A 15104-nucleotide genomic window follows, 5' to 3' on the forward strand; every position below is an offset into this window, starting at 1 on the left:
ACAAGGGCAGTTCGCAGATAGATGCTGACCAAAAGCGGTGTGGGGCTTCAAACTAGAATTAGAGCTTTGCTATTCCGTGCTTTATATTTTTGATAAATCTGATTTTTGTTATTCCAAATCATAGACTCAAATGAAATAGACAAAGCAATTCTCCTTTGCATAACATACTCCTTCTAATCAATGCGTACTGTCAAATGACATTATGTTGATATAATTTGTTTTGTTTTCCTGGGACAGAGTCTTAAATTTGTCACCTAGGCTGTGGTCTGGAATTCACTATGTAGCCCAGGCTACATTGCTAGAAGATTGTCCTGCCTCCATCTAATGGGGTCTTTCTCAACTGGTTTTGATTTAGGGGAGGTAGAGGGAATTATTCATTTTTGTCTCACCTAAATGACTAGCAGGGAAAAAGAAACAAAGTAGCATACAGCCACAAAGGAGAAAGGCAGATATTAGATTATGTAAACAGAGGGAGGGGGTGGGACAAGACCAGGTCTGAATGTCCACTCCTTATAGGTCTTACGTGACTGTCTCTGCTGCCTGCCGTCTGAAATGCTGATTGGTCAGTGAACCAAGCTCATGTGTCCTAACTGCTCATTTCTTCTTTAATGATGTCACACGATCTACTTAAATGAGGTAAATATGTCTGGACCATTCTAACAGCAGAGACATAATTCTAATACTAGGAATAAACTTTTGGAAAAGTCTCTGTGTCATAAATTGCATACACTTGGTGGGAAACACTACAGACAACTTTAAACATAGTAAAATAGAGTTACATGTACAAGACATTACTTATGAGAGGCCTCCTGTTCACTTAATACACTGACAGAAATGAAAATGTACTTGTTCACTTGGAGGGTCCACAGCTGTAGACGCAAAAAAGGATTCGGTTCATTCTTTCCTAAGACCACACAACTGCCTTGCAGATTTGAATGAGTGTAGCAGTTGCTAGCTTAAGAAACTATAATACTTATCAGGCATTCAACTTGTAGGATTTGAAGTCCCCTTGAACAAGTAAAGATACAAGATTTCCAGTATGGTTTAAGAAGTGCTTAGGACTTTTTACTTAGTGTTTTCCTATTTGATTTTGTACAGTTGTAAGCAATAGTAATAAATGGATTAAAATACAACTGACTGCACTTTGCAGTTTTGCTCCATATGCATTAAAATGTGTGTGTGTGTTTATGGTTATTTTAGGCACCTGAATGTTGTTTTCTGTCTCTTTCAAGTAGAGATAAGCTGCTTAGTTTGCTATGGGAGGACCATGCTCCTGTGTTGGCAGCCACAAGATGGCGCTATAAGATTTAGAGTCAGGGCTGGTTCTGGTGACACTTAACCTCTCCTAACTCTGGCAGCTACTAATTTAGCACAAAGGGTGTGCATGTGACAGGGTGGGGTGCTAAATCTATAATTCTAGAATATAAGCCGCATTTGCCAACGCGTGTGCACACACACACACACACACACACACACACACACACAGTGAGCCGTGAGCAGTGAGCAGCCAGGAGGGAAATGCAAATGTGTCCAGGATGGCCATGGTTTCATGCTGGGTAATACCTACCTGGGAATGGTACTATGGAGAGCATACCAAATAAAGGAATAATGAGAAAGGAGAATGGTTACCAAGAAAGTGATGTACCAGCTGCTCAAGCTCAAACTGAAATAGCAATTAAAAAACATGAATATGAGATGTGGCCTGTAGACCTATTTGGGGAGTTGTGTATACATGTGGTGGTCAAAAAGTGCACATGGGAATCCAAGAACAGAGCGTGCAATGTTTGTTCTATGCCTCTGTCTTTCTATGCTGGTAAGTCTCAAACACATTCACTCTCTATGGAAAGTCTGTTAGAATTCTCAACTTTACGTTGAATATAGAAAATGAGTGAATCAAACATTTTAAAAACAATAGAGACTGCTGAAAAGGAATTGTTCTTTCGCTGAGCTTAATCAGGCTAATTATAGATTATTGTGAATTCACACAAAGCTATAAATAATCTCTTAGGCGGAAACATAAAGTGGGGCTGACCCTGGATCTGTGGCCTCCCTATAGATCCCATTCCCCTAACTGGGCTGCCTTGTCTGGCCTCAATGGGAGAGGATACAGCTAGTCCTGCAGTACTTTGAGGAGCCAGGGTGAGGTGATACCCAGGGGGCTCCCCCTTCTCAGAGAGGTGTGGGTGAGGGAAGCTCTATTAGGGGGAGAGGGGCTTTGATCAGGCTGTAAAGTAAATAATAAATTACTAAAAATTATTCATAGTAGAAAAAGAGAACCTCAGATTACAGATCTAAATCTGTCAGTGGTTAAGAACTTAGTGTTTGCAGCACATGCTCTGTCCCCTCCTCTGCACACCTCCCAAGGGCTCCCCCTTCCTTACCTTGACCCTCTATGTAAGCCAACAACACCAAGGAGTCGCAATCCCTCTTCTGCAACTGCCCCATAAAACTCACCAAACAATTTCACTACCCACATCTCAAAATCGTCACTGTGGAATTCTTTCTACAACTGAGCCAGGGTTAGGCGTTTTAGTACTGTCATAACCACCAGCAAACAGTGTGCTGCAGCTAAGTTGCCTTGCCCTTGGGTGAGCCCGTTGGCCACTCTCCACCAGAATGATTGTCTGTGTCACAAAAGTGGGGCTCTCGTAAAATACAGGTGTGCTTTCCCTCCATTCCTGGTCCAGCCCACTGCACCACTGCGTGGTCCAACTAACACAAGCTTGCTCAGCATTCCATCTGGTTTGGGCCATTGCCTGTCAGGAAGCTTGAATCTCTGTCCTGCAGAGGTGCTCGGAGCCCATCTGCCTTGGCCTTTCAAAGCAGAATTTAGTGAACATATTTTAATCAATTGTTACCTCCTGGAACTTACCAGAATGGCCAGTTCAAGAATGAACTTACACAGTTAAAAAAATAAAAAAGAAAAAAAAAAAGAAAAAGGTGAGGAAAAGGGCAAAAGAAAACCACAAGAAATGGGATTCTGGATCTCAAGGGATTCCCCCAAACAAGTTGCCTTCACTTATTATTTTCGTATAATTGGTGGCTTAAGTGATAAATATGTAGGAAATTCCTAAAGTGGCTGACAAAGGTGTCATCTCTGCTCTGTGATTATGGGACTGTCGATGGGAAGACATTACAGTGACATGAACAAACACACATGTGACTCAGCTTGACAGTCATACGTCTGGAGAAGCACCTAGAATATTTTTAGTCATCTTGCTGCTCAGAGTAGCAAGCACCGGGTGTATTAGTTAGGAATAACCAAGATAACATGGACTCAGTTCACATCAGCAAGGCTCCTCCGACTTGCCCATAAAGAGGGACCCTTACGGGCTCAGGTAACCTCTAAAGACACTGTCCTCCTTTTCTATTTTTATTTTTTTATGAAAAAAGTTAATTCTGGGGCAGTTTTCCTTCGCACTTGATTTCTACTATTCTTCACAACATATTTTTGTGCACACAGCAATTACAGCACCAAGAGTTAAGCTAGAGTAATAGGTATCTGGAGATGCGAACCACATTTGCCAGGCAAAACTGTCCTTAGAATTTGCCTAAAGAGAAAAGTGGCAGCTGATTAAATACATCACTTCGAAAGGCTGGCTCTTGCTTTGTAGTAGCTACGTGATTATGTTGAATGATTTGATATCTCTGAACTAGTTTCCTGTTCTTCAAAAGGTGTCAGGGAAATGAATGAGGTGACACACTGAAAAGGACGATTCATCAAGGTGCTTATTAACTCGTGTCTACATTCTCTGTCACCATAAAAAATATGTGGTAAGCCGGGCACAGTGATACGTGCCCACAATGCATGCCTAACATTCAGGAGGCAGAGACAGGGGGATCAGAAGTCTGAGGCTCATCTGAGAAAGTTCCATGCCAATCTGGGCTGTGTAATGAGACCTTATCTCTAAGAACCAAAAGAAAAAGAGAAAGGGGGAAAAATGTTGAAAAGATGTGTTGTGTATACTTGTGAAACTTGATGTAGGTTTGGTGAATACCTGTCAGATCTTCCTCCCTCCAGACTGTACCGAAGGTAGTTCATGCCATCCAAGAACTGACTGCTGGGCAGTGAGTCATCACCGAGCTCCTTGAGATCTTCTGGCCTGAGGTATTCTCCCCCGTCACCTGTCACTGTGTCGTCACCTGGAGGTAATCAGATGACAGTCAAGAAAGACACTTGTTAACTTTAGTACCAGCAACAAAATATGCCCATAGTTGTGACGTGCATTCTCGAGAGAGCATGGGAAACAGCAAAAATACTGCACATCGGGAAGACACAGAATCTAGGCACACGTCTACAGATGGATAAAGCCTATAGAGAGACTATTCGATTAATTCTCCTAACAGGCATCAAGAAAAATAATTAACTGAATTGTAATTCTCTGAATATTTTCCAACTGGCTTTATTTATTCTGTTTGTTATCATGATGACTAGTCTAGCTTAAAGGTTAGTCCACTGTGCAGATTACTAGAATTTTGTCAGAAGCTTACACAATGATTCTGTCACAATCCAGTATTAGTAGTCCCTTCATACCATTGACTATGTGCTAAGATACATGAGACAGTTCAATAATAAGAGAGTATTGATTGATTGATTGCGTATGTATGTGTCTGTATTTGTATCTGGGTCAGTGTGTATGTCTCTGTGTATGTCTATATCTATGTGTGTGGTGTGTGTGTCTATGTTTCTGTGTATGTCTATGTCTATGTCTATGTGTGTATCTGTGCTTATTTCTGTCTCTGTTTCTGTCTCTCTCTGTGTGTCTCTCTTTCTCTGGGTGTGTGTGTGTGTGTGTGTGTGTGTGTGTGTGTGTGTGTTTGTGTCTTATGTTTCAGTATATGTATACATGTGAAGGTCAGAGGAACATGGTCTCTTCTTCTTCTGTGTAGGACCTGAAAGTTGATTCAGTTTACCAGGCTTGGGCTTAACCTGCTGAAAAGCATATTGCTGCTCATAAATTTGATAGCAATATTTATAAGATTTTATAAGATTCAAGATACAAAAGAGCACTAAAGTAGAAACAAATAAATTCTAAGAACCAGACAACTAAAATCTAGACATAGTCTGACACGGAGATAAGCCTAGTAATTTTTAGAGAGCTTTATTAACATTTTAGAAGACACTCTGTGACCATTTTTTATGTGTGAAGAGGTGATGGGAATGGTGAAATACAAGATCTATCACATACAAAAGGCCGTGTATTACATACGCCTTAAGCAAGAACACAAACATTGCTCATAAGCTAGCTTGCATGCTTCCTCTTTTTCCTCCTCCCTGTCCTACCCCAAGAATCCAATCAACTGAACTTGGCTTAATTCCATAATACTATGAAAGTTAGGGCATCCTGTGCTTCCTCTGAGTTAGTTTCTGGATGCCAACCTGATTCTCCTGGGTTTCCAGTTCTAACTCCAGTCTCTCAGTAGCCAAGGTGGTCACAGGGAACAAAATTAACTCAAAATAAGGATCTATTTCCCATGTGTTAGAATGTCTCAACACTTCTTAATAAAACATGACCCACATTTTAGATTTTCTTATTCAACCTCTTTCTAGTCATGTCTTGGTAGAAAGGAAGAAAACGGTTTATAAAGATGGATGTAGCTGGATCCAGTACAACCTGGGAGTGAGCAAACTTCCTGTCATATTCAGACCCTTGCTGTTGGTAACTGAATCTAGTAATTAAACAATGGTCAAGAGGTGTCACCTTTGATAAACAACCCTCTCCTAGTCCTTTTCTATTACTTAAGTGTTTCTTCTCAGGTTCCTTCGTCTGAAATGGCATTCCTGTATGACCCCTGCTATGTCCCACTTACCACACATCATTAAAACTTCAAGAACCTCATCTAATATACTGTGTTCAAAACTGGATTCATCTTAGACCTTTGTCACACTCCAAATACGTATCTCAGTCTCCTCCAAGGATTCCTCACTTGTGTTTTCTGTAAGTACCTCACATTTCACTTGATAAAATAGAATGTTTCTTATTTGTCCACTCCATTCCCCACCAACATGCTTGACAAACTTTCTAAATGACCTGTCTCCATGCTTATAAAGAGGGAAATATGAGAAACGAGAAATTTCTTTTTACATCTATCTGTCTATCTATCTATCTATCTATCTATCTATCTATCTATCTATCTATCTATCTATCCATCCATCCATCCACCTACCTACCCATCCATCCATCAAACCATCCATCCATCCAACCATCCATCCATCCAACCATCTATCCATCCATCCATCCATCCATCTATCCATCCATCCATGTGTTTGACTACTAGATCCCCTGGAACTAGGTTTATAATGGTTGTGTGCCACCATGTGGGTTCTGGGACTCAAACCCAGGTCCTCTGCTAGTGGTTAAGTGCTCATAATTGCCGAGCAGTCTATTTTAAAATAACACTCCGAATTAAGAACATTAGTTCTTATTCACATGCATAGAATTCTGCTCAACTTGGGAAGAATTTTGCTATTACATAGTAATTGTTCACTGACATACACTCTATTATAACTTATCTGGTGTAAGACAGTCAGACACAATTATTTTTCCCGTGTTATATAACAAAGTTAATGTGAGTGTCCTTCTTGTTTCCTGTACTTGGATCAATGTCTTCCTGAATTACAGATGTATTAATTTAATAGATAACTTTCAGATTAATGATTTCATTTTTTTGTTGTACTTCCTAGTTTATTTTAGACATTTCTGGGCAACTCCTTTCTAAGGATTATAAAGCTTCAGTGTACCACAGTCTTTGTTGTTGTAAAATTTGTTTAAGTAAAATTAATTTTGGTAATCTAAAACTACAAGATTCTACATGAGTGGTGACTGGTATATATAGCCATGTTAGGACTCTGGAACATAAATATCAAAAATATAGGGATAAAAGAAGATCAAGTACTGTGGTCACAGGGGTTATCTATAGTAATAACCTCTATGATGCTTAGATGGTGACTCTGAAATGTCTCTGGGCTCCGGCCCTTGCCTCTGCTATTGAAATATGGGAAGCCCTGATGCCCTCCTCTGGCCTCTGTAGGTACTGCATACAAATGGTGACCGTGTCTGAACTTGCCAGACACACATAGTAAACCACTTTTAAATTGTGCATTTTTACACACCTACCCATCTCCTCACACTCAGCCCTCTCCTTCCTGAATAATTTTTAAAGATATTTAGTGGTTAACTTACCTCTGTTCTTGACTATCTTTTAGAAAACAATTACTTTTCTTCTAATTATATATTTGCTGACACTGACCTTAACATTTTCCCCCCTTTTGAGACAGATTCTCACTACATAGCATAAATCTGGCTGCCTGGGAACAAACTACTAGACCAGGATGCTCTCAAACTCACAGAGATCCACCTGCCTCTGTCTCCTGAGAACTGGTAGTAAAGGCATGTAGCCCCATGACCAGCCCAAGGGGAGCATCATAGTCTGCCATTATCCTCCTTCTTCTGTCTCCTACGTAAGTGTGACTACAGATACACACTACCATACCTGGCTCATAATTAAACAATATATTTTTCTCATATAAGAAGGGTAATGTAAGCATTCACCTCAAGTAATCTTAGCTGAGAGTGTACAGATAGTAACTAATAGATTAGTTACCAATATGTAATGCTTACTTCAGTATTAAAGAATTACTTCTCCTCAAACTCTATATTTAAAGAAGAGAGAGATTCCTCTGGGGAAACATTCTTACAGTGTTCCCCGAAGAAAATAATTTTGTTTAATAGGCCTCCATGATGGCCGCTAAATTATTATCACAATAAGCAAATTGTGGCTTTCTACTTACAAGTTAATAAAATACACACATCAAATGCACACATGCACAATTCCACCCACATGACACAAGCCGTTTTCAGAGAAACATTAGTATCAAGCAAAAAGATTTAAGACTTCAACAAGCTGCTTCTATAAAAGCTAAGAAAAGTTAAAAGCAAAGGAAAGCAATCACTCCGAGTCCTTCCTCTGGTACCTGAATCACTAAGTGCTTCCCCATCAATACAGTGGTCACCAAGCTGCTTCAGAGCTGCACAACATATGAATGAGAATCAGAAAGACAATCCCAGCAAAACTATGGAGTGCACACATGGCTGTTGGAACTCAGCTAGCAAATGTTAGAACACAACGCACATTTATAATAAATACCCAGAACCGCAGCCTTTGGCAGGACTTTTAAAAAATTACTCATCGTAATACATCGATCCAACATTCATCCACTCTTGTCATAATTCTTATGAACACTGACGCAGCTCAGTGTGGAGTGCCAAAAAAATAAAAAAATAAAGACAGACTGCTTCCAACTGGTTCCAAGTAAGACTAAGAATGTAAAGCTTTGCCTTGGGATTTCATGTCGAGGAACCCGAAGATGTATTTAATATTTTCTATGGAGTCTCTTGCCATCAGGCCCAGGAACACCTTCAATGAAATGATTTTGTAAAGGTATGTATGCATTTTGCAATGTCCACTTGCAATAGCAATAGGTTTTGCAACCCCCACACACCGGTTTTGCTACTGAAGCTTGCATACTCTGTGTGGTGCTTCTGTAACGTTAGCAGAGTTGTTTTTTTGGTGGTGGTGCTGGTGGTGTTTCTTTTGTTTTTTTATTCAAGAAAAATAATACAGGAAAATCCAAAATATAGAACAAAATAAGTCATTGAAGAGGATGAAAAGAACCTTTTTGGGCCAAGCATGGATTCTTATCCTAGCCCCAGCCATCCCTGCACATGTTTTGGAAAAACATTCTTTTTCGAGGTTTTGAAATTGACCTTCTAAATGAGCAGTTCTAAACCTGTGGGACACAACTCCTTTGGGGGTCTCATATCAGACATCCTGCATATAAGATATTTATATTATGATTCATGACAGTAGCAAGATTACAGTTATGAAGTAGCAACAAAAACAATTTTATGGTTGGGGTCACTTTAACCTAAGGAACTGTGTTAAAGGGCCATAGCATTAGGAAGATTGAGATCCACTGGCTGAGGTAATTTTTATCAACTCTCAAACCACCATGAAAGTGCGGATCTTTCCTGGGACAAAGTATGGCTTAGTCATGTTGAGACTGTACTATTTGGCACTGAGGTCCTTTTGCGCCTTTTAAAGACTCTTTTCTTCTCGGTTTAATATATATTCTGACTTTTGTACTAATCAGAGACTTCTTAATATACCATCGATGAAGAATATTTTAAATTTCTTCAAGGCACGTGGATATGAAATGTTTTGGTATAATTAGTATAATTAGTATTCTATATCAGCCAGCTCTTTTTAGCACATGGCTGATTCACATTGCTTTCCTATTTCCCAGTCTTACTAGCTATTATACAGTAAAGGCAATAAGGGCAAAGATACATTGACCTGACTTGCCTGTGTTTTCCAATGGTAAGAGTAAATTTGGTGGAGTAAAGATTGCAACTGGGCTTTAATATTAAGATGCTACCATCCATACTGCCACCTCTGTCCCTAAAGGAATGTTAGTTCCCTTGTGTAACAATATGACAGCTGTCACAAAAGACTCACCCTCTTCATCAGAAACATCAAGAACCTCCGTCATCGTCTCAGGAACATTTAGCTTATGTTTTTCTGTGATAGTCTGGAAAGACAAAAAAAGAACCCATTCATCGCAAAGTTAAAAATAAAACCAGACAAAAGATGAAGAAAGCGACAGCAAGTCTTCAGACCTCAACCACCTCATCTCACCCACACAGAATTTAGAATCTTACTCTCTTTCCTGAAAATTCTTTTGTTCTTTCTGGAGATAAATGACCAACGATTCCAGGAACATTGTACAGGAGAAGATTCATTACCGTTAGTTCCCATTTGAAAAATCGGGTCTTTAATAACGGTGCTAGTAATTAGTCACACTGGGAAACCAAACTAATGACTTCAAGACATCTCTAAGATGAACTAAGTGGAGTACCCAGAAAAACTTTACAATGAAGCAGTAAACGTGCGATGTATTAAAAGCAAAGCCATCAGAAAGAAGCTGTAAACAAGGAAGGCTATGTAAATTATTTCTGACACATGTCTGCAGGGGTTCGAGGACCAGCGGTAGAGAATAAGTCATCTTTATAGTGCTCACAGTCTACAGTTACAGTTTATTGTTCATTGGCTTTCTACAGTGCTCTCCTGAGTAGCTAACTGCAAGGCATTTCATCCCTGACGTAGGATGAGAAGTTGAGAGATCAGGCTCCTCAACAACACCTCGAACAACTGGCTATTGTAGTTGGGAATTGCATTCATCTTAGGAGTGAAGGACCTCAGAAGTTGTTCGTCACTTGTGCAGTAAGGAACTCCATGATCGTTATAGCCCAAAAATACCACAGTGATTTCTAAAAGCAAAAAGCCTGGCACAGGGAGACCAATGTCATGTGACTTCACTCATCAGAGAAATGGCTTAAAAGTTCAAATCACAGAAACAGATAGTAGAATCATAGCGACCAGGGGTTGAACGCAGGCAAGAAAGATGTGTGCTGATGCTTAACGGATACAAAATGTCAGTCACATGGGGAAGAAGCGTAAGATACGCATGATGTGCCATGCTGGTCATACAAAATACCACAGTGTACTGTACACTTGAAAAGGGCTTTTCTCCATTATTTTTCTGAGAGTATTAAGTATCTCAAACTGACCTCAAACCCATAAGCGTGCTATGTGCAAGGACAACCCCATAACTCTGACCATTCAATCTCTACCCCCCAAGTGCCTGGATTTTATATGTGTACCAGGATAGTTTATATAAGCGGAACTGGTGATCAAGCCCAGGGCATATATAATTTGTTGCAATAAGATTATGTTAAAATCCACCAAGTGACAAAACGGGTATTCTTTTGAGTAGAATCTTCGTTTAAAGACAATGAAGAAAGTAAAAGGCCACCAGAGAATCTCACAGTTTATAGATAAAGGAACAATTGAAGCTCACGTTAATAAGTCTAGCCTGCCTATATGATCCTTGGGGTGTTTACGTGAGACCCCAGGTATTGATTTAATGACAGAAAACTAAATAAATGCTGCAAGAAAGAAAGCCAGGAACCAAATGATCTCACCAAGGTTAGATAGCAGATGAGTATCTGTGAAATGAACAAATTTAAAGTACTTTTGTTATACAGTATTTTATTTAGTTGAGCATTTCAAATTTGAGCTATAATTTTAGCTCAGTTAAATTATAAACTATATAGCATAGATTTCATCTCTAGCTGTACATTAGGATTATAAAAAGCATTTTAAAAATATCATTGCTTTGAGCAGATAACGTGGTTCAGATGGTAAAATACCTGCTGCAGACCCATGAGGATCAGAGTTCAGCTCTCTGGCATGCATGTAAAAGTAAGTACAGGGGCGCATACTTGTAATGCCAGAGCTGGGAACACAGGGAGATCCCAAAAGCTCACTGGCTAGCCAGAAGGGCTAATAGACTCCAGGTTCAAGAAAATCCTGCCTGAAAACCCAATACAGATAGTGAGGAAGACATTGCATATATTGACCTCTGACCATCAATTGCACACACACACACACACACACACACACACACACACACACACACATACACACATTTACAAAAGAGTCTCAACATACAATAATAATAAGTCTGAATTCTGGGTCTAGGATCCAACCAATAGTACTTTAAAAATCCTATTTAGTTCCAGACTATCCTGGTCTAGAAAGTGAGTTCTAGGACAGCCAGAGCTACATAGTTAGAACTAGTCTCAGGGTGGAAAAATCCCATTCAATTACATTATGCAACTCAATTTGAAGCTAATATTTTTAGCCTTAAGGAGACTACCACACTATAACATATCCTAGTATACATTTCTGAAACATTTTAAATAAGTATCTAAAAATAAATAAAATGATTTAATAATGTAAGTATGTCTCTTGTATTTGGCTAATAGGTCCTCTGCTGTTATGTGAAAATGCTATAGAATAGTTAACTGCAGTTTTCAACAATTTCCACAGATGTGTCTCCATTTGAGAGTAAATGGTTGGGCAACAGCCTATTGTCCTTTTTCAGATGCTGGTAGTGTGTGAGTATACTCTCTCTGTTCTTGCACGAATGAATACTCAGGTTGCTTTCTTTGGAATTAATTGCTATCTGTTATATAAGAAAATGTATATGACAAGATTGAAAGCAGCACACAATAATCATTTTTCTCACAGAGATTTTTCTGAATACTCGCAGTTCCCTCAATGTAAAATGCAATTTGTAGCATGTGTTTGAAGTTGATGTACTCCTAACTTTCACAGGGCATCAGAAAATGTTTGCTGAATGCATAAATAAGTCTCCCTGCTCATGAATAATGTAACTACATGTAATATACAATTTTCTTTCAAAATAAAATACCCCTAAGATGTTTGTTTACTGAAATACACATATTATTTCAAACAACTGCATTTGAACAGCATATGGAGAACAAAGCTATAATTCAAGAACCATGTATTTGTTTTTCTGCTGCAGAATCTAAGATATTATGGTCAAGACAGGACATTACTTTAAAAGTTAAAATAGGGAGTGTGCTATGCACATGATTAATGAGCTATAATTAAATCTGATGGTAAGTTATTCATGATATGGGAAAGTATAGAAAATAAAATATAAACTGTTATCATGGTATTTGATAAATACAGGATAATATCTGGTTTTCCCTCTGTGTGTGGGGGGGGGGGCTGTATGCTTAAGTAACTGGACGTAGTCAGCCACCACCCCACCCCACCCTGCCAACTAGTTTAATTCACACACTTCCCAAGCCACCATAGCTCAGTGAGTGATCTTGGCCATCATGTGACCTTTCAACCTCACCCTTTGGCTGCCGTCAGGTTACCTGCAGGCTCCGCTTCTTTTGTTAATGTCAATCATATTTGTTAAGATAGCTTTTCTAACTAGATAAAATATGATGTGTATAATTGGCTTTCTAGCGAAACTAAGATAAGGACTCTAAAAAGTTTCGACACAGATGTGTCTCCCCAAATAACTGCTGCCCAATTTGTTGTGGGTGAGACAATTATATATGATTTGGAAAAATATATATATATCAGAAAAAAAATGTAAGGGTTGTGTAGACCACATGTTTCTTTAAGAAAACATACAGAATGTATAAAACTGTTTTAAAGATGTATTTGTTTTTAATGTGTATGAATGTGTGCATTCATGTATATACATACATTACATGCATACATGAAGCCTAAGGATGCGAAAGAAGGATCTAGCTTCACTTGGGCTGGGGCTATAGGCCATGTCCCCTGCCATGTGGGTGCTGGGAACAGAATCTGGGTCCCTTTCGAGAACAGCGAGTGTTAACCACTAGGCCATCTCTTCAGCCCCAATAAGTTATCTACATGTTATGAACTACATACACATATACAGTGAATATTGAATACGTTGTTTACATGCTATGAACTATATACACATATACAGTGAACACTGGTGGTGTTTGGACAAAGATGACAAATTAGCCAACTAAACAAGAAACTACATTCACAGAAAAAAATGGCAATTGAATGACGTCAAATGACATCACCTGAATTCATCGCACTTTTATTTTGCTGACTCCTTTAACAGACATGGTATCAAATAAAATTAGAATGTGGGACTTACATTTTCTTTATTGATTTAAGGAAAATCTTCCCTAATGATTAAAGGGTCGTATATTTAATATGATTTATGCGTGGTAACCTTGGGTAATTTGTTATATAATTTATGTTCTACTTAGAAGTGATCATTTGCCACACAATAAACTATTTTAAAATTATACAAACAATAAAAAAGCTAGTTGATAATAGTGGATTACGGGAGGTATGAGTCATCTCTCATAGTTTTTCCAATCTTAGTAGGCCGCGGCTGCTGGGAATATGCCCCCATTCTGGCAAACTTACAGGGCCTTCATCCTAAGACAATGCAGAACTGCCTCACCCCTCCCTGCTGCGTCTCTCAGTGTACATTTAGAAAAGCCAAGGTTAAGGAAACAAGCCACCATTCCACAGAGTCTGAGCAGTCTGGGCCGCACGGGCTCTCCCTACAGTCCGCTGCCTCTCTCTTCCCCTAGCTCTTCCCTCACACAATGCCCGCATTCATACTCTGGGCTAAAGAACTTGGAAGAGAAGCTTCTTTTCTTCAAGGGAACCCACGTGGCTGCACAGGCGGCGCACCCCCTGAATGCAAGCAAGAGGAGATGCGGCCATCTCCTACGCAGCTGTAACTCAGCATGGTTAGCGGTAACCGCACCATGGACCGTTCGATTCTCTAGGTCTCATTATGAATGCCTGGCGCTACTTGCTATCCTCATAGTGCTGGGGTTTGTTTGTTTGCTGTAAAGCAGTAACCTTCGATAATGACATTAAATATGACATACCAGCTGAAAACCAATAGAGTATACTTCTTGGGTGGCGTTTTTTGGTTGAAGACTAGACAGGACCAGTTCTTTCAGGAAACTTTGACTAAGCTGCCTTCCAGCAAAATCAAGATTAATTATATCGGCATGGTTAGAACCGGAGCCTTTGTGAGCCAGCAGCCTAAACTGAATTCCAGATGTGTCTCTCCATATCTAGCACACTAGCAATCTCACATATTAATTATCTGAGGCATCATAGGAGAGAAGAAACTATGGGGGGAAAGAATGAGGGGCCATCACTTCCCAAAGGAAAGAGCGTTGCACAAGGAGCCCATTCACCCTTTTCAGCTCTAAATTCCATGTCTCAAACCAAACCCACAATCTTCTCAGGAGCCACTGAAGGGAACCAGAAAATAAAGATAAAGCAGGGTCAAAACAGGTAGCCAACGAGATGGAGAGATGACTCAGCAGTTAAGAGCACTGGCTGCTTTTCCCGAGGACCTGGGTTCAGTTCCCAGCACCCACATGATGGCTAACAACATTCCAATCCCAGAGGGATTTATATCTACTGTGGGTACCCAGCATGCACATGGTACACAGTCATACATGCAAGCAAACCGCCCATACACATAACACAACCCTTCTAGATAAAGCAGATTGTAGGCAAGTTAGGTTTTGTAATGTGAGTGACATACCTTAGCTGAGATCTGATATTCTGTATGTTATTTATGATTTATTGGCTCTTTTTTTTTTTTTTTTTTTTGGCCTAGAAATATGAAT

At 39.5% G+C, this 15104-nt stretch overlaps 1 protein-coding gene across 9 annotated transcripts in view; it reads right to left on the reverse strand.

Moving 5' to 3' along the window:
• ANK2 (ankyrin 2) overlaps positions 1–15104 on the reverse strand; it is a 539079-nt gene that overhangs the window by 56239 nt on the left and 467736 nt on the right. For all 9 annotated transcript variants that reach the window (XM_080915859.1, XM_080915857.1, XM_080915858.1 and 6 more), the window contains 3 exons: positions 9520–9592; positions 7976–8029; positions 3999–4143 (listed from right to left, as the gene is read on the reverse strand). In XM_080915859.1, the coding sequence (XP_080771985.1) occupies positions 3999–4143; positions 7976–8029; positions 9520–9592 (272 nt within the window). The remainder of the gene's footprint in view (positions 1–3998; positions 4144–7975; positions 8030–9519; positions 9593–15104) is intronic.

The sequence above is a fragment of the Micromys minutus genome (assembly GCF_963924665.1).
Source record: "Micromys minutus genome assembly, chromosome: 4".
In the NCBI taxonomy this organism is placed as follows: Eukaryota; Metazoa; Chordata; class Mammalia; order Rodentia; family Muridae; genus Micromys; species Micromys minutus.